The sequence below is a fragment of the Rousettus aegyptiacus genome, unplaced genomic scaffold, assembly GCF_014176215.1.
Source record: "Rousettus aegyptiacus isolate mRouAeg1 unplaced genomic scaffold, mRouAeg1.p scaffold_m13_p_7, whole genome shotgun sequence".
NCBI classification, from domain to species: Eukaryota; Metazoa; Chordata; class Mammalia; order Chiroptera; family Pteropodidae; genus Rousettus; species Rousettus aegyptiacus.
Genome location: NW_023416310.1, coordinates 107,624,630 through 107,649,834, shown reverse-complemented (window position 1 = coordinate 107,649,834; position 25,205 = coordinate 107,624,630). Strand labels below are relative to the sequence as shown.

At 40.3% G+C, this 25,205-nt stretch overlaps 1 protein-coding gene across 5 annotated transcripts in view; it reads right to left on the bottom strand.

The window, feature by feature from the left end:
* Positions 1-252: 252 nt before the first annotated feature.
* The window catches only part of MAPK9 (mitogen-activated protein kinase 9), a 48,485-nt gene continuing 23,532 nt past the window's right edge, over positions 253-25,205 (bottom strand). For 2 of the 5 annotated variants that reach the window (XM_016147756.2, XM_016147761.2), the window contains exons 4-12: positions 23,257-23,315; positions 21,112-21,250; positions 13,162-13,327; positions 11,784-11,855; positions 7,945-8,127; positions 7,161-7,285; positions 6,074-6,137; positions 4,742-4,813; positions 253-3,401 (exon numbers count right to left, since the gene is read on the bottom strand). In XM_016147756.2, the coding sequence (XP_016003242.1) occupies positions 3,259-3,401; positions 4,742-4,813; positions 6,074-6,137; positions 7,161-7,285; positions 7,945-8,127; positions 11,784-11,855; positions 13,162-13,327; positions 21,112-21,250; positions 23,257-23,315 (1,023 nt within the window). In that variant the 3' untranslated portion in view covers positions 253-3,258. Of the gene's footprint in view, positions 3,407-4,741; positions 4,814-6,073; positions 6,138-7,160; positions 7,286-7,944; positions 8,128-11,783; positions 11,856-12,180; positions 12,253-13,161; positions 13,328-21,111; positions 21,251-23,256; positions 23,316-25,205 lie in introns of all 5 variants that reach the window. The other 3 variants (XM_016147760.2, XM_016147758.2, XM_016147759.2) reach the window with 3 other exon arrangements.

Below are 25,205 nucleotides of genomic sequence, written 5' to 3'. Positions count from 1 at the left end.
GAGCACGTGGGGATCGGGCGGGCCCTTAGGTAAAACCAGGACAGGGCGACTGGTGGGGTCTCCGGGACACACCTTGTGAGAAACGACGACACCAAGACTCTAAATAGTTGATTCTGTACTGCATGATTTTCAAAACATGGATTCAGGAATTTGCAGAATATTTTCAGTAATAGATCTAACAGAAATGTTTTGCCTTTCAATTTAAAAATACTTGCTGTTATTGACTGAAATGATGACACACCAACAATCCACCCGTGTTCATGTTAAATCTGTAATCAGAGATGGTGATGTACAAATATACAGTAAACTGTCACTTCAAAACACACAAGAACTGGACATGCTCTATATACTTCTCTTTTAAAATGTATCTGTATTATTTTCACCAATCAAAACACACATAATAGATTTTATTATAAAACATTAGGCAATGTTACTTCTGAGATATGCAATCTGTATTCACTACCAGTGAGAAATGCCGTAGGCTTTAAATAGCAATCAACCCGAGAGCCTCATCCTTACCACCTTGAGCAGGACCGCAACGAATCCAGATGAATCCAGCATTGCACTCAGCCTTTCAGTAGGGACTGTGGCTGTCAGTGACCAGCGATGGGCCTCCAAGGGTTTCTCCTTTCAGCCCTGTTGCTCTGAGTTTTGTGTCCCAAAGATAAGGACAGAGCCGTGCTTGGGTCTCCAGGACCATAGCTGAGCAGCACTGAGTAGCATGTGCTTCTAGAATGCTCTCCTTCTCAGACAGATTCTGTCTGCTCTCTGGAACCTGTTCTTGAAATCAAGACCCCGCACAAGGGAGGAAGTCATTTCTGTTTTGACTGAAAATGAAGGCAACAAACAAAATAAACCTAGTCCAAATTCCAGGCTAATAAATTACCTGGTTTATAAAAATATGTGTCCAAAATAGTTACTTCCAGGGTCGCGTACGATATAAATTACAAAAATAAAATAGAGAAGATGAAAAATTGAGCACATTTTCAGTTCTCATCCACCTCAGCATTCGTCCATCATGGCCAGTTCGGAACCACATCCCTGGCACTGAGACCAGCGCAACTTGCCCAAGAGGGCACCCCGGGGAGGGCCAGATATTCCCATGGAATGCTGTGCCTGCAGCCCTAGGCACACTGGCTGCTACCTGATGGAAGGCAGTCCTGACAGGAAACCCACCCACACGGATGCGGGCTCCTCTGTGAATGCAGGGAGGAATGAATGAGCAGGTGGCTAACTTGTGGGCCCCTGGCTGCACTACCAACAGCACCTGGTAAGTGGGACCTTGATGTGCCCTCGGCACCCTATGCCACATTTACATAAGTCTAGGGTAGATAATGCATTTTAAAACTTTCCCCTTTGTTTTTCTTTTTAAAGATGGATTTAAAGAATGTTTAGAGAATGTAGATTAAAGAGGAGGCCATTTTAAGATGCTTTTTACGCATTGTGATAACTGCTCACTACACCATCAGGCCACCCCAAATGAAACTGCCCCAAGTCCTACAACAGGTGTTTCTACCTCAGTTCAAGTCGGTTTCCATCTTGCCCTTGAATATATCTAAACCTTACAATATGAAACTATTTATTATTTCAACATTAATTTTGCTCATCAAAGGTCCCACTTTCCAGGGATAAGACCAACCAATGAGATATAACTGGTGCAGAGAGAATCATATATTGTAGATAATATTTATAATAAACTTTCTTGTCAAAATTCCTCTTCAGAACAATTCTATAGACTGTTGACCCAAAAGCTTCCAAAACAATTAAACACAAGATATGAAGCTGGAATAGAATAAGCACAAGAGAAAAGCACTGTTAGCACAGGCGGCCAAACTGTGGCCATAGTAACTCCACTTCTGCAGTGACACTTCAGTACAGAGTATCTCGGTGAATTTTGAATAATTTCCACATCAAAGAGTCTGAAAGTATCAATTTCAGGTGAGCAGTTTTAAATCAGGAAATAGTCAATTGTTGATCACTACTCTTTCAGGCGTTTCCTCTACATCCCTCTGAGTTTTACCCGCACATTCACGGATTTCCCTGAGGAACAGGAGACGCCTCCACAAAGTGGAAAACCACAAGAAGCAGGCATTCAGAATCTGCCTTGCTTCCTAAAGAAGACCACAAGGGATTCACGTGGTTTCTCTCAGTAAAGAGAGAAAATCGAGTAAGAGCATTGTGTTGGCAAGGGAAACACTGCCTGTGAAGTCACGAATACCTTGAAGGACGGAAGAGCAAAACAGACCCAGCCTCGCCTGGGCCAGAGTGGGCACTTGGTCCAGTCTGTGCCTGCGATCACTCCTGTGATCATTTTGTACAATTCTATTCTAACAGGAGGAAATGGATTCAAGGATCTATTTGCCATCAGATTACTGAAATGAACTGTTACGTGGCTAATACAGAAAGTGAATTTCTAAATAGCATTTTAAATTAATAATAAGTCTAGAAGACTAGGAAAAAAGGAGTTAGGGTAGATCGGATTTTAAAGGTATACATGTTTTAAGCAGCAGAAAACGAAACTTAAAATTTTATTATGCAATAAAACTGAATGTACAACCATCCCAGACTAAGACGATTTGAAGAGAACAAATGTGCATGTAAGTGTCCTGGCTTTAGCAGGGATAATTCTCAGCTCCAAACATGACGAATTTTTAAAAAGTTCTATTTTTTATTTATTAAATAGATTTAATTATATTCCTTCTGAAATACAAAAGATAGAATAAATCATACCATAAAAGAAGGTAAGAAGATAATGTGATGGTGGCCAATTACTACACATAGATCTATTTTTTTCTGGACAGACACCAAAGTACTTAAGAGGATTAAGAGATAACTCTAAAGCAGCACTACCTGGAAGACTATTTGGCATTTAAATACTGATTTCCAAAGTGCTAGATGGCAAGTCGGAGCAAGCATTTGTGGTCACATGCATATAAGTCCCAACAGTTACTGAGGATGAGAAATTGTCACTATAATTACTGCACAATTAAAAAAAAACCCATCCATTCTAATTGCTCACCTGAAATGAATTTGAACGTAATCTCTAAAAGCGTGACTTGCGCTTTTTTCCTTCAGACGCAACCTGCATCATTTTATAATCTATGCAGGCAACCCTACTAGGACTGAGCAGGGGCAAGGCATCGTGTTTCTTACATGCAGAACATGGAGTTTTTCTATTTGGTTCTGTCAACTCCCAAGCATTTCAGGCCCACGGAGGCAACACTTCCTCCCTGATGAAAACTTGTTATTTCTAACTCATCATCGACAACCTTCAAGGGGTCCGGTCGAGGCGTCGAGACTGCTGTCTGTGTCTGAGGCCAGCGTCTGCTCAGTGGACATGGATGAAATGTCATTGATAGATGACGACTGAGAAGGAGTGGCGTGGCTGCTCACTGCTGCATCTGTGCTAAGAGAACCACACATCATGAAACCTGAGGCAGGACACGCTGCACACCCAAGCAGTATGACTTCGGGCCCCTCCCCGCTCTGTCCTTAGTACTTTCCTGTCCTATTAGCACAGATAAGAAGTTAGTCAACAGTACATTTTGTGCCTTTCCTGGAGTTTTTCTTTAGGCCCAGAATCCCAAACATCCCTCTGTCTACCCCTACAACACTCTCCTTTTCTCCTCAGTGGCTAAACATTATGTATGTATTCATGTATAATCATGGTAACTACTTAAAAACACCTGCTGGTTTAAAAAAGATATTGAAAGAAAATTGCTTAATTTATCCTAAAATTATCAGTATCTCAAAAGGCTTAAGCCCAAATAGGATTCAAGTATCATCAGACATTTCAATTCTAATCATAAACACTCAGTCCAAGGAAAAAAGCATTAACCTTTGAAGAATTCTGTTGCAATAAAAACCTTTTAAAATAAGGACGGTAAACAAACAAAAAAGGAAAACTATATAGTGGCCTTTTGTTCATTTTATTTTTGTTTTAAGGCAAATGAAACTATCCGATTTCCTACTACCCATTTTAGTCTGGTTTGAGCAAAACTAAAATGTCCAGGTGCTCAAAGGTGCTTGCAGTCTTAAATTTGTGGTTAGTTAACAAAAAGCACTGAAACTCGTGCTGAAGTTATATAACCTCTAGACGCTTGACACAGGTCTTACTGAATATAAAATTCAAGGATAGGAAGTAAGCAGTGCAGTCTGCACTTCTGCGTGTGCACGCACACTTTCCACTGGCAGTGGAGAAAAAAAAATATAACCGAAGAGTTTCATTTGGTAAATGGGTAGCATCCCACAGACTCAAGTCAACACCACATGTTGTATCTCTAATGATCAGACGATTACTTTGTTGTTTGTCAGGCTTCAACCACAAGGTAGGTCAAGAAGAAAAATGGGATAACTAAACGAACAATTTTCTCCAAAGAAAACCAAATTCCATTTTACCTAGATTCACATTAATTTTCTTTCTTAACTGGGTGGGGCCAGTACAAAGAGGCTCACACGCATTGAAAAGGCTTTAAATTCCATTTCCTCATCTATAAATGGAGCTGACAGCAAGCGTTGCAAGGACGAAACACGAATGTTTATAACTAGGCTAGTTCCCTGCCTGGGCCCTCAGTAACATGTTAGCTGGCACTCCAAGGACAAACCAAAACGGGGAGACCAGTTCACGCCAGGACTTTTCAAATCCAGTGCTAGTCAAGCTGGCATTGAACATACTGCTGTCATTTATAGAAGCTGAATAGGGAAAGAAAAGTGTGATCATACTAGTAAAGCGATGACTAACCTGAAGGCTGATCTTTTACAACACCATTCTTGCTTCTCTCTTCCCAATCCATGACTTCTTTGTAAATTAGCTCTGCAGACAGAAACACAAGTTAAAAGGTTTCGTCAGTTTCTCTGTGTCTCTAAACCCTGCTTCCAAACCAACCAGAACCACTACAAGGGTGCTGGGTGTTATTTTTAATTGATAAACAGTTCACTCAGAAATGTAGTCGCCCGGGACCAAAGCATCCATGTTTTGATCCATTACATCTTTTCAACCCAATACTAAGGCAGCCAAAAACATAGGTGGTTCTGGATCCACAGGGTGTAATGGGATGGGGGTTGTGGGAAGAGGAGAACTAGTGAAGTGGTTCTCGCAGAACATTTTAAAGTACTGGGTGTTCTCACACCCATTTGCACACATTTCTCTCCATCGTCACTGTGATTCTCCAAATGCGACCAGCTGCCACAGATGGGCTAGAAGCCCCTCCAGACTGGCCAGAAATGAATCCAAATACCTAACTTTTTTCATGACATCAATCTGAGTTTCCTCAATTTTCATTTGTTAAGAATAACTACCTATTAGGTAAGCAAATAGGGATTCCTTAAATTTTAGTATTCACGAAATGAGTACATTGCAAGCATTTCCTGAGGCCTTTTGCCAAAGAGTGTGGCTATGTGCAACATAGTACTAAGTGTGTGACCACTGTCACTGTCGCTCTGGGCACTGTGGAGGAGCCTTGGGCAGGATGCATCACCGCTTTCGACTTGTCCTGACCATGGTTCTCAATAACTCCTGATTCTACTTTTTAATTAAAAATTGTTAGTTCAGTATCTTTACTGCTGGGTTAATTTGTGGTGGGTTGTTTGGTTAATCTTATAGGGGTAATGATAACTATTTGCATATTTTTTATCTGCAATTTTGTTCAAATTCTATTTCAAAATACATATACAACTAAATGGCTTATAAACACAGCAGAAGTTCACATGACCCCAGCAAGGTCCCCATGTCTGCTTTACAAGAGGCCTGTAAATTGGGGTTACTCAACATTTTGTAATGTATTGTCAAAGTAAGGGCACACAATAACTGAGCTTAGTTTACAAACCAAGATTTAATGATGTAAGATCATGTGAAAAGCCCTTATTTTTCTCTTTTGAAGCAAATAACATACAATTCATACACGTTCCTCTCTGATTCTGTTGTCTTCGAGTTCTTCTCCTGGGAAGTGGGAAGAGAGGATAATGCAGTTTCTTGCCCGCATCCCAAAGGCTGCTTTTGAAAAGTGAAAAGCTCCCCTTTTACAGGACTTCCAGAAGCGTCACAAGTGAGGATCAAAACAAGCTTTGTCTTTACCTTTCCATTCTTCAATCGCATGTTCTCTTTCTTCCAACTGGGCATCGTAAATCTGAGGTGGTGGCTAAAAATTAAATTACATATGAAGTCAACAGTTCACAAAATAATGAGGCATGAGGAAAAAGGTATAAGCATCTGGAAGACTTCTCATATTATGGTGTAGATGTAATCTCATTCAAACATGGCTTATGAAAGATTTCATAAGTGTGGTAATTACATCGGTTTCAAAATCAAAATAATTAAGAAAAAATTAACTAAAAAAAAAAAATAGAGCTATTATGGTCCTCTTTATAATCACATGACCTGCAAACACTCTAAAGATATCTGCTCAAATGTAATTATAAAATGAGTCATCACAGGCTGCTTCCTGGAGATCCACCCCGGACAAGGCGCTGTGCTAGCAAACATGGAAGATGCAGAAGGTGGTGAAGGTGGTTCGGGTTTCCAGGCCTTCCTGCTAGAACTCCCAAACCCAATCCCTAACTCATCAATGCACTGTTCCAAAAATCTGCTTTAAATATCCATGCTTATATCCCGGAATCTTTTCATATAAAACAATGTTTAAAATGGTGGTTAAATCCCTAGGCCGAGACATAAAAATGTGTTCCATTAATGGCATTAAAGAAACATGCTGCTATGTGGTTCTTTCACTCACATGTCAAGAGTTGCTATGGGAAAATTCACATGAGCACCAGCTCAGAAGTGGGGCTCCCCTTGCATGTGCCTCTGGGAAGGACAAACTGTGACCCACAAATTTCTTAGCCTATCTGGGTGCCTGAACAAGATGATGTAACCAATGCCTAAGGCACAATGCCAGGTACACAACGGAGGCTTAAAAAAGCCTCCATAAATATGATTATATTGCCACGGCATAAGCATATTCACTCCTGAGGTACTCTGAGCTAGAGCCGAGGAATAAATGTCCCAAAGGAGTTGTGACCCCTGGCACGTGGCCTCTTTGTGATCGGGGGTCCTCTTAAACCTAGGACTTGCTATCCTTATGTAGCCATTCCAGGCTGACAGGCAGAGGCCGTGGGAAAGGTAAGACCTGACTCCACTGGTCAGTCTTTCCATGAGAGCAGCTTACCGCTTCTGCTTCTGCGGGGTCATACCAGACGGTGATGTAAGGGTGACGCAAAGCTTCATCCACGGAGATGCGCTTATCAGGGTCTATCACTAACATTTTCGATAACAAATCTCTGGCTTGACTTGCTAGAGTGAAAACAAATATCAGATTATTTATTCATGATGTTAATCTGAAAATCTCACAATAAAGAACTAAATGTGACATCACAGACACTGCAAAGATGTATTAACTTTGAGAATTTTTTGACAGGGTCGACATTAACAGTCTTTTTCTTTAGGAGGAAGTCAAGCAGTCCCTTTCACCAGAAACCAGGCTTTCAAGCGTGGTTTCAGCCTCTGGGCTAGGGGAGAAGCACAGGGCAATAAAAGTTCACATGCATAGCAGAGGAGAGATGGGGCTTTTCTGACTGAGGTAGTTTATTTTGAAGTGAAGAGAAACAAATCTATTCTCCTTAAATGAGGCAGACAGGGGGAGGGGCTTTTTAAAAATTGAAATACTATAATTTGGCATCTGACTCTTGAACTGGACTAGATCTTTATTCCAATTTTCTTTAAAACTGAAAACTTCTTGAATTCCAATTGCTGCAATTAATGTGTTTTCAAACTGAAACTAAGTCTTTATACTTTCTCTCTGTAACTAGCTTTCCTTCTAGCCTGTAAATGGCCTTATTTGAGGATTTCGACTATTTTATCTCCCAATGTTCATAGGTTTTAGAATGCAAACATAAAAAATGAAAGCTTCACCAAGATTATTAAAACAAGTAGAAGAAAAGAAGGTATCTTACTTTTAATTTTGTCTCGTTCTGATTCTGATGGGAATATCCAATCTGGAAAGAGTTCTTCAAATTTGATTCCAGGATACTTTGGTCTGTTTTCTACATAATTCCTCACAGTTGGCTGAAGTTTCTTCATGAAATCTGCAGATGGTGTTCCTAGCTGCTCAATAACTTTATTCCATTGATCAATATCTAAGGAGTCTCTTGAGGAAAATACAACTGAAATGCCTTATATTCATATTACATGAAGCATTATTCAAAGTAAAACTTAAATTATATTTATACCTGCAAACAAGTAATTAACTAGGTCACCAGAAGCATTTTGAAGTATTAAAATAAAGCTTGGGTTTCCAAGTTTAGACCATTTAGAAAAACTCTTTAACATTTTGCATCTTTATAAACTATGATCACAGTTTATTAAATCAACACAATGAGGTCTAAATGCCTTCCCATTCTAGATTAAAATAAGTTATTCTGTAACTGAAGAATACGTATGACAGAAATGCTTAAACATGAAACTGGACAGTAATTCCATAGCAAATTCAAATCGGTTTTCGTGCTAAAGCTATGTTAGGTATAAAGCTCCCTAAAGTGAGGAGACCTGAGGAGTACCAGGGTTCACAGGGCTCTTGGCTTCCTGAACCCTCACCTTGTCCTTTCCCGGGGGCCATGGGCCTTCCTGTGGCTGGGCTTACATTGAGCAGTGATAGCTTTCAGAGGTCACTGTGTTATACTTGGTGTCGACTCCAGCCATCACTGTAATACCTAGGAGTGCATTTTATTTCCTCTCGAAGTGCATGCCCTGGGTTTCAGACTCCACTATGCGTTAGATGCTCTTCAGGTGGCAGGCAGTCAAGCTCCCTTGGGTCTCAACTTTCTTATTTGTGAAATGCAGACAATACTAGCTTTGCCTACTTCACAGGGGGCTTAATGAGCATGGGAAGTGATTCTGACCCAAAGCGATTATGAAGGAATGCAAACTATAAACAGCAACTTGAAAAAGTGACAGACTGAGGTATGTCTTAGAAAAATGAAATTTCATCACTGTGAAAGAACTGAGGGAACAGACACTTGTTCTTCCAAAGAATAAACAACACTCAAAACTTCCAAAATGCAGGCCTTCCACAGACCTGCCCGCTCGGGAAATGGGTTTTAGACATTCAAATCACCAGTCTGTTCCCTCTCTTCACATCTCTGTTCACACATATTGACGAATTGTGCCTGAATATTATTTACTTATTTAGCTGAAATGTGAAATCTATCCCACACCTACTGCTTATTCTCACTGGTGTCCCATCGCCCTTTTGCTCTCCAATGGAGTGTTCCATCGCCAACCAGACATGATTTCCCCCCCTGTTAAAACAGCAGCCAATGGCTTTGGCCCCGTATCTGCAGCTTAGCTACCATTCTCACCTGCAGCAAAAAAGAGGCTTCTACTTGTATCTCTAAGCCCAGCTTCTGGTTCTCACTTAAACATCCTTTTGTCAGGATATTCACTCATCACTCCATAAAAACCTGCCCATCGAGTTTGCCGGTGACATTCCCTCACACCAGTGGTCAATTCCCAGTCCTCTCCTTTTTGACTGCCTACCAGCCTCCTTCAGTAACTCCCTTCCTGGCCTCCAGGCCTTTTTCTCTGGGAGGGCCTTTTACTGAGCTTTGCCAGCTCCTCTTTTCTCTGCCACCCAGAGGATGTGGCCCTCTCCGCTGCCCTCGCTACCAGTCTCCAGCTTCACACAGTATTGGCAGACCACTCTCCGCCCTTGACATCTCCACTGACCTCCATCTCAGCACCCTAAGGAGGCTCTCAGAGGGCTGAGTGTCCACACAGATGCAGCATCCTAGCCCTTCCCACCACACCCACCCCTCCATCCTGGTCTCCTTGCTTCAGTCCTGGTTCTTGCATCTACCCTTGGCTCAGCAGCCGGGTCATCCTCTTCCAATCTAAGTCCGATGGGAGCCTAGAAAAGGCGAGGTGCTCAACAAATATCTATTGGGTTCATGGTAAACAGCCCTGTCCACAGACTACAGGAGGTGGGCCGCGGAGGGCAGTTCCAATAAGCCCTGGTATGCAAAGGCACCGTTGTGCTATCATTATACCAAAGGGGAACCAAGGCTCAGGGAGGCCTGACTCCTCAAGGCCACACAGTCACCACGTGAGGGTCAGAACTTGGGCCCAAGGTGGACTGGCTAAAGCTTTCTCTTTCTTACAGGACACGGGTGGAGGGGGGAGACAGGAGTTTCTTCTCTACCCTGGGTCACAAATCTAAAGAAAATCTAAGGAACTGCAGTTTCCAGAATCTTTCTATCCCAGTAATTTTTAATCTAATGTTTGAAAAAGTTGGCAAAATGATCTTTGGAAAGTGATGTTAATCTCTGTATGTGTTCTGAGAATGACATTAAGTGACTTTATATACATAACTATTAATTACTGACACTGAAAGATGTTAATATGTAAAACATAAATTTTAAATTACTTCATGAAGCACCAAAAGGTACCCACATTTTTCATTTTGCACTTTCTAAAGAAAACATTTCCTAATAAAAAAAGAAAAGGCACAAAATGAATAAGAATTGAAAAACTGAATGTTAAGTAGATGCTTCTAAATTATTTATCTTTAGAATACATCAACTTTTCTGTTTTTAATTGAGTTTATTTGTAAACAAAGGCCTCTTTACAGTTTGAAAGAAGTGAATCTAAGGTAAGCAACGGGAAACTGCTAGAAAATTTATTAGAAAATAAAATGATGCATTTAACTTCATATAAAATCTGTGATGCAGAAAATGTAGAGGATGGTACAAAAAATGACAAGAAAAAACTCTTTTCATTCCAAGTTTGTGTTGTGAAGAATTTATATAATAAGTAACCACTCTCATAAAATTATAAAAAACTAAAGTTACTTTAAATAAAGTACATATGAACACTGACTACACAGCTTGATTTCCTTTAAAAATAACCATCAATCTACCAATGAACAGAGACCACTTTAAGTGTTCATAACAAAACAAAATCAAAGACTAATGAAAATATTAAGTGGTTAGAACACAAATGAAAAAGGGCATATGTGAAGAACCATGTTAGACTAAAACATATTAAAGATGGAAGAATATGAAGAATATGAGGAAAGAAAGCTACTATCGCTATTATATTATCTATTCTCCTTCACACTATATGTCATTAATATGATTTCCTGACCATACGATAAGTTAATCTTTTTACATTTTTTATTTATTTAGATTTTCCAGTGTGTCACAAAATAACCTTCTGGATGGATCTTTTAAAAATTTCTACAAAATGTCAGCAGAGTAACAAACAAGGAAATTAACCAAATATCGTTCCTCCCTAACTTTCATTTTAACCTTTTTCATTTCGGTTTTATGCAGTGTTGCTTCAGTTCTTATTTTGGGGGAAAGTATTTAATGCATACTAATAACTAACAAAATAGTATATTAATTATTTATTATATAAGAATTATATAAGAATAGTGGCCTATTAAAGTTAAATAGCAACTTGCCTAGTTAAATTAATTCAATGAACTAAATAGTCTTTTCATTTAAATATCAGAATACATTTGTCAAAAAGTAAATAAATTTTTACAAACTATTTTTGATAAAAATAAGACCTAATAAAATTGGTTTAACTTAATTCTAAGCCTCAATAAAATCATTACAGGTAGTCAAGTAAAAAGGAAGATGCAAAATTGAACCATTTGGTTTGTGACACTAATTTAACAAACATGATAAAGCCCCCTTAAAACACAGTCTGGAATTACAACATTTCCCTTTTGCACTCCTGCTGCCTTTGGTGTTTATAGAAAGCATGGCCGGGAAGGTCCCGGGAAGGATACGGTCAGTGCCTTGGAATATCACACAACCTTTCACCAGCTCGCCCATGATGCAACCCACTGACCAGATATCAACTGAAAATAAAATGAAATGATAAAATTATAAAGTGCCATGAACAAAACAAAGGTGAGGAAAGGAATTCTAACAGTGCACTAAACACACAGATGTGGAAGAACAAACTGCTCTAAGGGTGAACTTCACACGATATGAATGATTGCTGAGCTCTGCTGTAGCCACCAGTTTGCAGCAATCTAGGGTTTTAGTGCCAAAGATATTGATACTTGAAAAATCAAATGAAACCTCAGAAACAAGAAGTATCTGTCCATACAAAGCTGTTTCAGGCCACACGACCACCTCCCTGGTCCCGTGGCCAGTGCAGGGTCTCCCTGTGAAGGATACAGTCTCTTCCTGGAAACAGGACTTTATGGAGGACCATTTCTGCCATGATGCACCCGACAGACCAGATGTCCACTACCAAACACCAGGTGATTAAAACCAGCAGGAGATCCCACGTCTTTCCTCAAACCCCCTCCCATACAAGGACAAACCCAGCTTGCCAATGGGAGCTTCTGTAAAGCACAGACCTCACACCTTTGAACCAGGTGAACCTAAGGCCTGAGAGAACCAGGCAGAGAGAGGGCTATTTAGTGCCCCTGCTGATGGGGACATGGTGGGAGAAGCTAACCAGGAATCAAAGTTTTCGTCTGTTCCACAGGGGACAACAGAAGCCCACAGAGCTGTCTCTCAGAGTGGGGACATGGGTCACAGTATGTTTAAATAAACCTGAAGTGGAGCTCATTTCAGATGCTGGGGCAAACTCTCAGACTTTTTTTAAACAAGTAAATGTGATTTCATTCTTTTTGACAAATCTGTCAAAAGCTAAGTTTGAAAGAACTCTGAGATTGCTGGAATGAGTGAAGTTTTGATGTTCAAAAACTGATTTTACGTAAAAGAGAACATTTTGTATTATATCATTTATATAAAGTTCAAAAACAAGCAAAACCAATCTATGGTGCTAAGAATCAGTCAGGATCAGGGCTTCTCTTGGGGGCTGAGAGCTGGGGGGCCCTGGGGAGGCCTTGGGCAGTGCTGGTTTATGTGGGTGCACTCCTGTCAAGTACATACTTGAGACTTCCATACTTTTTTATAAGTATGTTATACTTTGATAAATATTCAAAAATATTTATTTCAAAAGTGAATGATTTTAACTAATGGAAATATAAAGTTAATTATTTCTTATCTGTGGACTTTGATAACCTATGCATAACACAGTCCCCATGTTATATTTCATATAAGTCACAGGAAAGAGAAAAAAACTAGTGATGACCAATAGCACGACTTTTAAACATCTTGGCCTCTTCCAGCCGTGTCTGTACTCACCATTCTCTTTGTAGCCCATGCCCAGGATGACTTCGGGAGCCCGGTAATACCGTGTCACCACATAGGGAGTCATCATAAAGTTGGTGCATGCGGTCCGGGCTAGGCCAAAGTCCAAGATCTTAAGGGTGCAGTCTGACTTCACTACAATGTTGCTAGGTTTCAAATCCTAGGAAGGAAATAGTTTAAATGAAGAAAATAAACCAAAGCATGCTAAAAAAAGTCTTGTGTTGACAAGGACCCATGAGGTCAGTGACTACTGCAGTATACAAGAGTGCCGGCAGAAAGAGAAAAGATGGAATTGAACCTTGGCATTTTGGAACGATTTCAGAAAATCCTATTCTCAAACTGAAATGAATACAGATCAGCCTGAAGAGGTCAGATGGTTGCCCTCAGCCCCACAGAGAAACCTTCTTGATTTTTCTGTTTAAAACCTTCTGAGAGCTTCTACACCACCCCTCCTGCCCGCTCTCCCTTGGCGCCTGGTCACCCTTCCAGTCCCAACACTGGCTCTTCCCCACAGTCCAACAGACATAATTTACATCTTCCAGCAGCTGTCCTAAAAAAAGTGAATAAAAACAAAGTTAATTTAATAACATATTTTATTTAATCCCATATATCCATAGCACTGAGGAAAGAGTGAAGACAAGGAACATATAAAATGGAGTCACTTTAACCAAGCTGCTAAAATTATTAAAATTATGAAGGTCAAGGCATGGGACAAGGCTCTATGCTGGTTCTAAGTAGCCTGTGAACTTAAACTTTTTGAGCTTTTTAGTAATGTGTCAATGCCTGGATACACACCTGGACACACACCAGACCTCTGGGTAACTCCCTGAAGGATTCAAATAGCCAGGCCAACTGACATCCATTATCCAGACCATGGATAGAACCAGACCTCCTGGCACCCATCAGGTGGGTGATAACCACCCTGGACCAATTCTAGGGCTGAGAACGCAGGGCTGATTATTATCAAGAATGCACTTTTACTGTAGGAATGCTTAACTCTTCTCTCTTCTTTGGCACTCCTCTGGGTTTTGGCCTAGTGGTGTTCCTAGTGTGCAAACTCTAATACCCTTGAATAAATCTATCGTTTATTTCTAGCCAAAGCCTCTAGACTCTTTTTTGAGTTTGTTCGATGTAACCAATATATAAAAATTATTAATGAGCTATTTTACATTCTTTTTTCGGTACTATCACATTCAATTATAGTGCTCAACAGCCTCATGTGACTGGTAGCTACCCTACTGGACAGCAGGGGGCTAGAATTCTGACCTTGGAACATGGCTCTTTCGTTCCTTGGAAGAAGAATTCCACCAACCCCAGCAGCCTACCCACACCCTCCCCCAGGACCCACCATCCTCACCATGTCTCCAGTGCTTCTCAGTGTGGCTCTGTGAGAGGAGGCCCCCCTGTGCTCCCGGCTCTCAGCACGGAGCCTGACAGAACGGACAGGCAGGAGCTACTTGCTGAGGAGCACACATATCACAGTCTGCCACACTCGATGCTTGAACTCAACTCCTACAGTTTTTCCCTCGTAACTCTGGGGCCTTTCTTCATGCCCATCTCCAAACCCCACCTGTCCTCAGGCCCCAGCAATCCAATTTTTGCCCGGAGACGCCAGCCTGCAAAGTCGCCCCAGAAACTGTGATTTCTGGACAATCCATGTCTATTCTGTTCACAAGTTTTCCAATGTGTGTCAAACTGCCAAGTCACAGCACAGAGGAGGACCCAGGAGCACTAGACCCAGCACGTGACTTAAAACTTTCCAACTAATGTGCCGCAAGTAGGCACGTGGTGCCGCAAAGTGTCACTGGGATGAGCAGAGAACCATTTAAAAATTACGACAGCTAACATTCTATTTTATTACTGGTAAATGCTCTTTTTCTAAATTTCCTGGATTTGGGAAGACAGAAATTATGAATATATCATTTAAAAACATGGCAAAAATTCCCACCAAGCCCCAAGAGATGCCCTGAGCACTGTGTGACCTGCTGTGGGGAAGTCTTGGGGGCACCCTCAACCCAACCCCCATGTGCAGCTGCCATTTTGTACAAGGGAAAGCAAGCTAGTGTTTGTTTACGGCTTCCTTTTTTAAAAGCAAAGAATATAGAAGGAATAGGCATTATAGAATACAAACTACTAACAGGTAAAATGTTAACTTTACACACAAAAAATTACTTTAAAACCCCAAGTGACAAGAAACCGTTTTTAGTCTCTCCTGTGGCGACAAGAAGAACGGCAATATCCAGTGGTGACGGGGGAAGCCCCTGACACAGCTGTGAGGACAGCAGCAGGTGCTTTCTTTCTAGAAGGCTGATATTTTAAAAAATCTGAACTGTCTCCACTTTACCATCCAGCAGCCATGCAATCCAGCCTGGCTGGGAACGAAAGCTGAGCCACATGAACAAGGGGGTCAGAGCAGCACCTGGCCAGCTCACCGAACCTAAGTGAACTAGGAAACACGCTCATCCCTGTCATTTCCACCTATCAGAGTCCTCGGCTTGCTCTGATTTTGTTGGAACAACACACTTTACAGCCACCTGCTGAAAAACTATGATAAAATGCAAACCGGGTTGTTTACAATGGGGGCGGGGACTGGGAGAGGGAGCTGGCCTCCTAGTGGCCCCAAGGAGGTGGTTAAAGAGGTCCCAGGCCCCAAAGGCCTCCACATGCTCGGCCACTCTCCCATCAGCTCCACACACAACCAGGGACAGCTTTCCGAAAGAACTGAACTTGCAGTTTCAAGATGAAAACAGTTCTGCCCCTTCAAATCTTAAAAGCCATCCAAAACAAGGAAAACCAGAAACGCACGTCAAAATACAACCGACAAATCTGGGGGCCAGACCCACAGAGTTGCCTCCCTGGGTAGCATCCAAGGTCACACAAAACACCTGTAGCTGAAGAGCAGAGGGGCGGCGGGGCTGAGGCTGTGGGAGGGAGCACAGGAAACAACGAAACTGATGAAATGGCTAGCACATTTGGATGCACTGGGAGAAGCCTCAGATGCCCAGCAGAAAGCTTAGGGTCAAATCAGCAATAAGAACCTGAAAATTGCTCCCTCCTTGAAAACTAAAACAAAATGACGACAAACTCAAACAAATATAAGTGTTATTAACTCCATTGACAAAATGGTTAAAAGAAAAGAAATATATTTGTGGTATAAATGTATGGCTGGGCTATGGAAAGCATTTATATGGTCATGATGATGTAAAACATAAAATGGATATGGATCCAAAACTAGTAACACTATAAATACTGGGTGGGTGGGGAACAAGTAAGTGAGGGTTGCAGTTGGTGAAAGACAACTAAATCAGTATCCTATGCTCTAAATTTTAAAAAGTCAACTAATAGAGATCTAATCATATTAAGACATGGAGATAAACACTAAAACAACAGCTAAAAGACCTAAAAGGTTTGTTTCTGGGAAGAGTGAAATAAAAGGGAAAAGGGAATGAGGTGGGGATTCTTTTTTTTAAAAAAATAAATATTTATAGAAGGGGGACAAATGGCGTAGATGATAGAGGCACTGTTCATCTGTTTGGCGACCAAAGCAAAGTTGTGATGGAAACAAGGAGCAAGTAGCAAGGAAAAATCGCCTGGGATCTAGATGAATAAGCCATACAACTAGAGAGAAATCCAGGAAATCACTCTGCAATGGCAGAAGGTAGGACAGGGCGAGGATGTGAGGCTGCCCAGTCCTGAACGGCTGAGGGAGACGGAGGCTGCGGCAGCAGCAGTGGCAGATGCCTCTTAAAGGGGCCACATCTGGAAGCGGATTTTTGCAGTGACGGACCTGCTCGCTCTGAGCACCAGTGCCAATTTGGCTGTGTGCAGGGAGCACCAGGAGCTTACAGGAAGACATTATCGGAGTGAGAGCTGAGGTGAGACTTGCTCTGTACGGACATGCCCTATTGAGCCCTCCCCCCTCTCAGTGCGCAGACACAGCGCCGCCATAGCCATGACATAATCAAACTGGATAACAGAGGTCATTCTACCCAGAGGCTTTACTGAAACCCCACTTCCCTCAACTCGTGGCTCCAGGTTTATCCTCAGCGAGTCAGGTGCTCCTTGCTGAGCAGTGCCTAGACTTAAACTGGAGACAGCTGGTCTCGGTTTCTGGTGTGGCCTTTTGAGGCAACTATAAGCACAACATCTGGGAATTGCTTGCTGAATCTTAACACGTGGCCCCAGAGCGGTAGAGGTTTGGGCTAAGTTTGGCCTGTAGCTGAACCCCTCTAAGGACTATGCCACTGGACACTTACTTCACAAATCCACACTAATAAGACCAGAAAACTTAGGAGCTTTGCTTAGTACATAGAAGTAGACACGGAAAGGCAGCCAAAATGGGAAGACAAAGAAGCAGAAACCATATGAGAGAACAGAACAGAGGTCCAGATATAATAGTGTCAAGTAATCTAACAGATGCAGCGTTCAAAACACTGGTTATAAAGATGCTCAATGAACTTTTGGGAAGCGTAGATAAATTCAGTGAGAACTTCAACAGAGAGATAAAAAACATGGAAATGGAAATTATAAAAGAGAACGAGTCTGAAATGAAAAACACATTATCTGAGATGAGAAATACATTAAATGGAATAAACAAAAGAATAAACAAAGTGAATAAAGAAAAGGATCAAATGCTCTATCTAGAGGATGGGAAAGCCAAGGACACTCAATCAGAATGGCAAGAGATAAGATGCCAAGACTATAAAAATAATTTAAGGAGCATATGGAACAAAATATCCGTCTGATCGACGTACCTGAAGGAAAACAAGATGTTGAACAGCTGTTTGAAAAAATGATGATGGAAAACTTCCTTAACCTAGTGAAGGAAATGGACATAAAATCCCAGGGAGCTCAGAGAATCCCCAAAAAACAGGGATCCAAAGAAGCCCACACCAAAACACACCATAATTAAAATGCCAAAGTTTAAATACAAAGAAAGAATATTAAAAGCAGTAAGAAAAGCAGATAGTTACCTACAAGTGAACACCCATAAGACTGGCAGCTGATTTCTCAAAAGAAATTATGCAGGACAGAAGGGCTTGGCAAAAAATATTTGACAGGATGAAGACCCAGGATCTACAACAAAGAATAATTTATCCAGCAAAGCTATCACTTAGAGTTGAAGAACAGATAAAGAGCTTCCCAGACAAAAATAAGCTAAAGGAATTTATCACCACCAAGCCAGTATTACAGGAAATGTTGGAGGGACTTCTTCAAGAAGAAAAAACATGTATCAAAAACGGGAATAAAGAATGGTAACAACTACATTCCTATCAATAAGTACCTCAAACGGAAAAGAAGTGCTCCAACTAAAAGATAGAGTGGAGAAATGTAAAGGAGAACAAGACCCCTACATGTTGCCTATAAGAGACTCACTTCAGATTAAAAGACACACACAGACTAAAAGGAAAGGAATGGACCTAGAAGGTATTTAAGTCAGACAGAGAAAAACACTATATGATTTCACTTACATGCATAATCTAAGGAATAAAAAGAACAAACTAATCAAAAACAGACTCACAAATATAGAAGACAATCTACTGATGGTCAGAGGAGGGGGGGATTGGAGAGATAGGAGAATGGGGTTAAAAAAGTACAAATTAGTAGCTGATGGATGGTCACATGGATGGGAAGCATGGCAGAGGAAACGCAGTTAGCATTAACATGTTGGCTAGGTGGACGGTCAGGGGAGGTAAGGAGCAATTGGGGGGATCATTTTATGAACTATATAGATGTCTAACCAATGTACTACATACTTGAAACTAATTAAAATAAATAAATATTTGTAGAACTAGTTGAACCTTGACTAAAATAAAAAACGAATCAACCGACTCACTTGGCAAATTGCAGGACAATTATGTACAAAATGATCCCGTTTTTGAAAAGTATATGTTAAAAAGGACATAACTATAAACAGTTGTACTGGTATCAGCTTCAGTAGGAAGTTAGTGTCAGTGTAAAGGGAGGAAGGAAATGCCCCAAGTGCTCACTGGCTACTTCCAGGTGACAGCAGAGGGCTGGAAGACTCTCCTTTCTTTTAGTTTTTTGAATAATATAAAGTTAAAAGTGGTGGTAGTATGGGTGTTTTTCAAATAATTACAATTTTATGCTTAGTATAAAACCATTTTAATAAGCAGAATTGAAAGTGTGTATCTCTGTGTGTGGTATTGTATATAGGCTGAAGGATGGGGAAGGTTAACACACTCGAGGGTGTTCATCACCTCTGAGGACCTGGAGGGGTGGGTGAGGAGGGCACACAGGGGCCCTTCATTATTTACTTTATCGGCCTCTCCCACAGCATGCTACTTTCCAATCAGAGGGGCTGGCAGGCCCACAAAGGTGAGAACAGAATGGAGCGGAGATGCATGGGATCATTTGCTCTGGTCTTCTCAGGTTTCTAAACAACACGCTGGACAAAGCAAACATGTCTTCAGCCATATCTGACCTGTGGTCAGCAGGAGTGGGCCCAAGATACAGGGACCACATAGCCCCGAACACAGGCATGTGTGGCCTGCAGCAACTACCAGGTCTCAGGACAGGGAGGACAGCATGTTATCTGGGCCTAAGAGGGGAAAAGCAAAGCAAACTGTTTCCTTTTACTTAATTAATAAGGCTTAACATAATAATAAGCTTACTAATTGAGGCACTTAAAGCGTGAATTTAATACAAAATGTATTTAAGAGACATTAAGAGTGCCTTTATTTATATAAAGGCCTATGAAAATTTTAAGAAGAGAAATAGAACAATATGTTGGGAAATCTTAATTTTTAATTAAAAATAGCATTTTTAAAGCAAATTTGTCAACAGAATTTGTATTATTTTAACTGAACACTTGGTGGCAGCAAAGGCTGTATTTCACATAACGCCAGGAGCCAAGTGCTTATCAGGTAGCAGCCAGGCCAGGGGACAGGCCCTGGGAGCACCAGGATGCCTCTGCCACGCTGGCCTCTGGCCGCAGACAGTGAAGGGGCAAGGGTTGAGCCCTCTCTGGATTGGTGGGCTCTGCCGCCACGGCTACACCATCTGCTACACCATCGAAAATCTATTCTTCTCTGTATGAATAGGCTTCATTGTTCTCGTCTCACCATCTTCCTTTCCACACAGATTTTAGTTCTAAGAAATGACAACTTCTTGATGTTGAAACATAGTATTAAAGACAGTTTGTCAACAAAATTGACATGGTAATAATTCAGGGAATGCTGTGAATTCCAATAAAATTATACTACTTCTGTCTCTTATCTCATTCAACATTTTACTTGTCTTAAAAAACTTCTGTCATGATGTTCTGCTTATGCAGTGGTACAAGTCAAAAAATAAAAATTCATCTAACAAGCTTAGAGAATTACAGTGCAGCTCCCCGATTTTTACATGTTACTTCGCAGTAGCACAGGTACCTCTGTCATTCACACCCAGCGTCAGTCCAACAAGGGGCCCACCCGGGGCCATTCCAAAAGCTCCCCACCACTGGGACTAGGAGGGGCGGAATTTTACAACAGAAGAAACGAATATTTGGGCCATAATTTATAGAAGATTTCACAAGTAACTCTATCTACATGGCCTCTTAACTTTCCTCCACCCCAAATCTAATCCCTGATTCATTAAATATGGGGTTTCAAATATGGCAAAAATATTAATAGGCAAATATGAGTTTATGGCATTTGGGAGTTCTTTGTCTAATTCTCGCAAGTCTTTTCTAATTTTAAGTATTCTTCTGCAGTATCAAGTTGAGCCCTGGCTCCTGCCTGTATCTAGGGTGGCTGGTATGGGCCGGGTCAACCAGGCATCTACAAATGTCTTCTCATCTCAACAATGTCTGGAAACTCAACACATTCCCATAGCTTGTTTGGATTTCCAACACCGACAAATTTCTTTTATATCTGGAGGATTATGCCAACAAAATTATTGTGATTTTAAAAATAAAATTAACATGGCATTGTTACTTACTCTATGGATGATACCAGCTGAATGCAAATGTTTAATACCACAGAGCATCTGGTAAAGAAGGTAGGACATTCTTTCATGGTCCAACTCCATATGAATAACCTGACATAAGTTAGCATCCATTAATTCCATAACCAAGTACCTGAGAGAAAAGAAGGCCAGCCATGTACACATGAAAATTATCCAGAATTCCTTTATGGTTATTAAACTCGATTTTTTATGAAATAGTATTAACTTACTAACCCAGTTAATGCATTGGCTAAAGTAAAATGATATCTTGTTTTTCTTTAAACATTTTATAAGGTAGCTTTAAATGAAATAAATGGATAATGGAACTTTGTAAGGTTTTCAAAAGAAAAACAACTAACAATACATTGTCTTTCAAGTGAAAAACAAAACAATTGTTATATCACAGTAAACAGAATCTCAAACATCCAAATTCTCCTATATCTTAAATTTTTTGCTATTGGATCGTTCTTACAAGTATAGAAACCATTCTGTTATTCCTTTCATCTTAAGAAACTGACCCCTGGGGATGTAAAGTACAGCACAGGGAGTCAATACTACTGTAATATCTATGTGTGGCATCTGATGGGTACTGGACTTATCGGGGGGATCACTCCATAAATTATATAAATGTCTAACCACTATGTTGTACACCTGAAACTAATATAATATTGTATGTCAACTATAATTAAAAAATAAATTTTCAAAAAGAAAAAAGAAAACTCAACCTTACTTTCCCCACCAGCTACTACCCATTTTTATTCCCTTTGTAAGCAAACTCCCTAAGAAGGTGTCCATGCTCACCATTTCTAGTTCTTCCCCTACTTTTTCTTAATCTCACTTTGATGAGGCCCTTGCCCCAACCACACTGCTGAAACTGTCCTCAAGGTCCCCAGCGACTTCCATGTTGCTAAGTCCTGGCTGATCGTGCCCTCCGCCTTTCCCCAACTTCTTACTGTTGGACTTCTTCTCATCACTAACTGTCACAGTCTTGGTGATCTCCTCTGGCCTCTGGTCTCAAGGCTTTAAATACCATCTATAGACAGTGAACTCCCAGATTCATACCGACAACCCAGGCCTCTTTCCAGGCTCATTTATCTAACAGCCCGCTTCACAGCTCCACTGGGGTGTCCAACTGACATCAGAAGTCATGTCTAAAACTGAGTCCCCGATTCCACCCCAGCCTCCGACCTGCTATTTCTGCAGCCCTCCCCATCTGGCTGAGAACACTCTCACCCTTTTGGGGTGCAAACCAGAACCCAGGCATCAGTCTCAACTCCTGCTCTCACACTATACTTCCTCTCTAAGTGAACACTGTGGTTCTACCTCCAAACAGTTTGTGTCCAGTCTCTTCCCTTTACCCTTATTATCACCCCTCGGGTCTCAATGGAGCCACCATGATCCCTCACTTGAACTACTGCGATAGCCTCCCAATTGGTCTTGTGTGTCCTCATGCCTTGTGGGGGGTTCTTAACCCAGAAAACAAACCAAATCTTTTCTAATGCAAGGCAGATAAACTCAAAATGTTATTGACCATGCTTTAGAGTAATCCCTACAATGGCCCCATCACTGCTCTGAGCCCACTTCATCTCTCCTCTGTTCCGTCTGCTCCAGCCACATTGGCCTCTTGTTGTCCTTAGAGCACACCAGGCAGGCTCCTACTTCTGCACCATTGCACTGATTGTTCCTTCTTTCTCAATTCCATCTTCCCTCAAATATCTGCAGGACTCACCCTTCACCTCTTTCAAAGGTTTCTTCAAATGTCACCAATACAGCGAGGTCTTTCCATTTCAAATAATAATTGTAAACACCTGAACCCTACAATCCTGGCTTTCAAGAGACTGGAGAAAAACACTTTATATTTCAGGAAGGCAAATCAGTGGCATTATGGTCACTGTCTGCCCTGAAGAATTACTTCTAGTCACCTTTTATCTGTTATGGGGATGATAACCATCCAGGCACAAATACCTGAATATTATTATCCATTTCTTTAATATTTCTCTTCCACAGAGGAAAGTGACTAAGATATTAAAAATGTATTGCTACCTGCATTTCCTAAGGGAAAAAAAAAAGCAGCCACTTTCCTTTCTCAATTTTCAGTCTTCAATGTACAGTGCATTACTGAATAAAAATGATACTTACACATCTTGAAATTCTTCTAGAGTTTTTTGTGGTGTAAACACATTTAACAAACTAATGATCTGAAAAGAGAAAATAAGTTAAACCTCAGTATGTCAGATGACTCTACTTGATTATGAAAAATTAAGTTTAACATTAATTTGTATTAGAACTGGGAAAAAAATCACAACGCTCACCACTTATTATTTATTTACCAAAAACATCTGTTACATGGCATTTGAAAAAAGTTAAATGATTAGGATTCTCAACTTGGAATTAAGATGCATTTTTAATCTAATTACTTTTATGTGTCTCTAGTAACTACTGTTATAGAATTCTAACACTCAATGTCTATCTCTGAGCATATAGTAGAAATTATGGGTAGAAAAACTCTAAATAAAGTAATATGTTAATTCTGAAAACAAATATTATGTGAACACTTCTAAAAAGTTTTGAAATATGAAGGCTAAGCTTGTATTTTTGGCATAATAAAGATGTAACACCTCATAGTATTATATATTTACTTGATGAGAATTCTAGAGCCCACTGCAGGCCTTAGTCCTGGCACTCCGATGGTTAAAGAATGACTCCTGCTGCTTGAGTATCATGTCAAAAAACCCAGGTAAAGAGGAATTATTCAATATATAGGATTGGGGTGGCTGGCTAGTCAAGGAAAAAATAAAACTGGATCTATAATTCAATCTTTACACTAAAATAATCTTGGAATGAAAACATTTAAATCTAAAACATGAAACTATAAAACATTAAAGTATGACTAAACATTTATATAATCCTAGTGTAGAAAAGCCTTTTCTAAGCATGACAGGAGGAAATCTAGGAGATTTGATTCCATTAAACCAAAACCAAAAAAAATCAGTACAGCAAAAACAACCTAAATAAGGTCAAACGGAAAAGAAGAGAGGGTTGATAGCTTTAATATACAAAGATCATCTATAAATGCATAAGAAAGAGCCCAACAGTCCAAAAGAAAAATGGGCAAAAGCCACAGAAAACAAAGTCTCAAGAAATAAAAATAAATGGCTAATAGAGATAAGGCAAGAAATTTAGCCTCAAAAATAAAAACATTTGTCATGTCAGATTGCTAAAGCAAAATAAATGATCAATAATATGTAGTGATGGGGAATTTAGAAATAAAAGACATTCTCAGATACTCTGGATCAAAGTGTAAAATTAACAGTCTTCCTTGAGGTCAATTGTCAGCAAATATTACAACCAGAAGTGTATATTCTCTTTGACCAGAAATCTTGGCCAAGAAATTCACCTGGGCAAGTGTGCAAAGATGCATGCATAAGGTGTTCATTGCAGAATGTTTATAATAGTGAAAAAATGGAGACAACTTAAATATCCAATAATAGGTGATTGGTTAAATAAATTGTGCATCTGCACGATATAGCCATTTGAAAAATGGTTTATACCTATGTTCCTGAATGCATATGGGATCTAGCAACATTCCATGAGGGAAAGCAGCAGGATGCCTGATAATACAGCGGGTGGTGTTTATGTATGTGTGTAAGTTGTATGTTCACACATGGATGAGAGTGCTTACCAAAGTGTTAATGATAGTGAGTTGTGGGTGGTAAGATTCAAGCATTTTTGATTTCTTGTTTATATTGTTTGAATTTTTTTAAAATAACCATACTTTTTGTAAGCTGAAAACAATTTTTTAGAATAAGTAAAATAAAGCATGCATAACAGAAATTAAAAAAAAAACTCAAAGCACAGACTCAAAAGAATGGAACTAAATTTGTATTTAACATCCCTACACTAGAAAGACCCAGCATAAATGTTAAGACAACAGGAGCCACATAGAGTTGAATATAACCTTAAATTCTCATCCCCTTCCTCTAGCAACAAAAAAGGGCTGTGTAAGGGGACTTCCAAAGGCCCTTCCAGACTTAACATTTTATGATTTTATAATGTGGAAAAATTATCGAAATCATGTTCAAAATAAT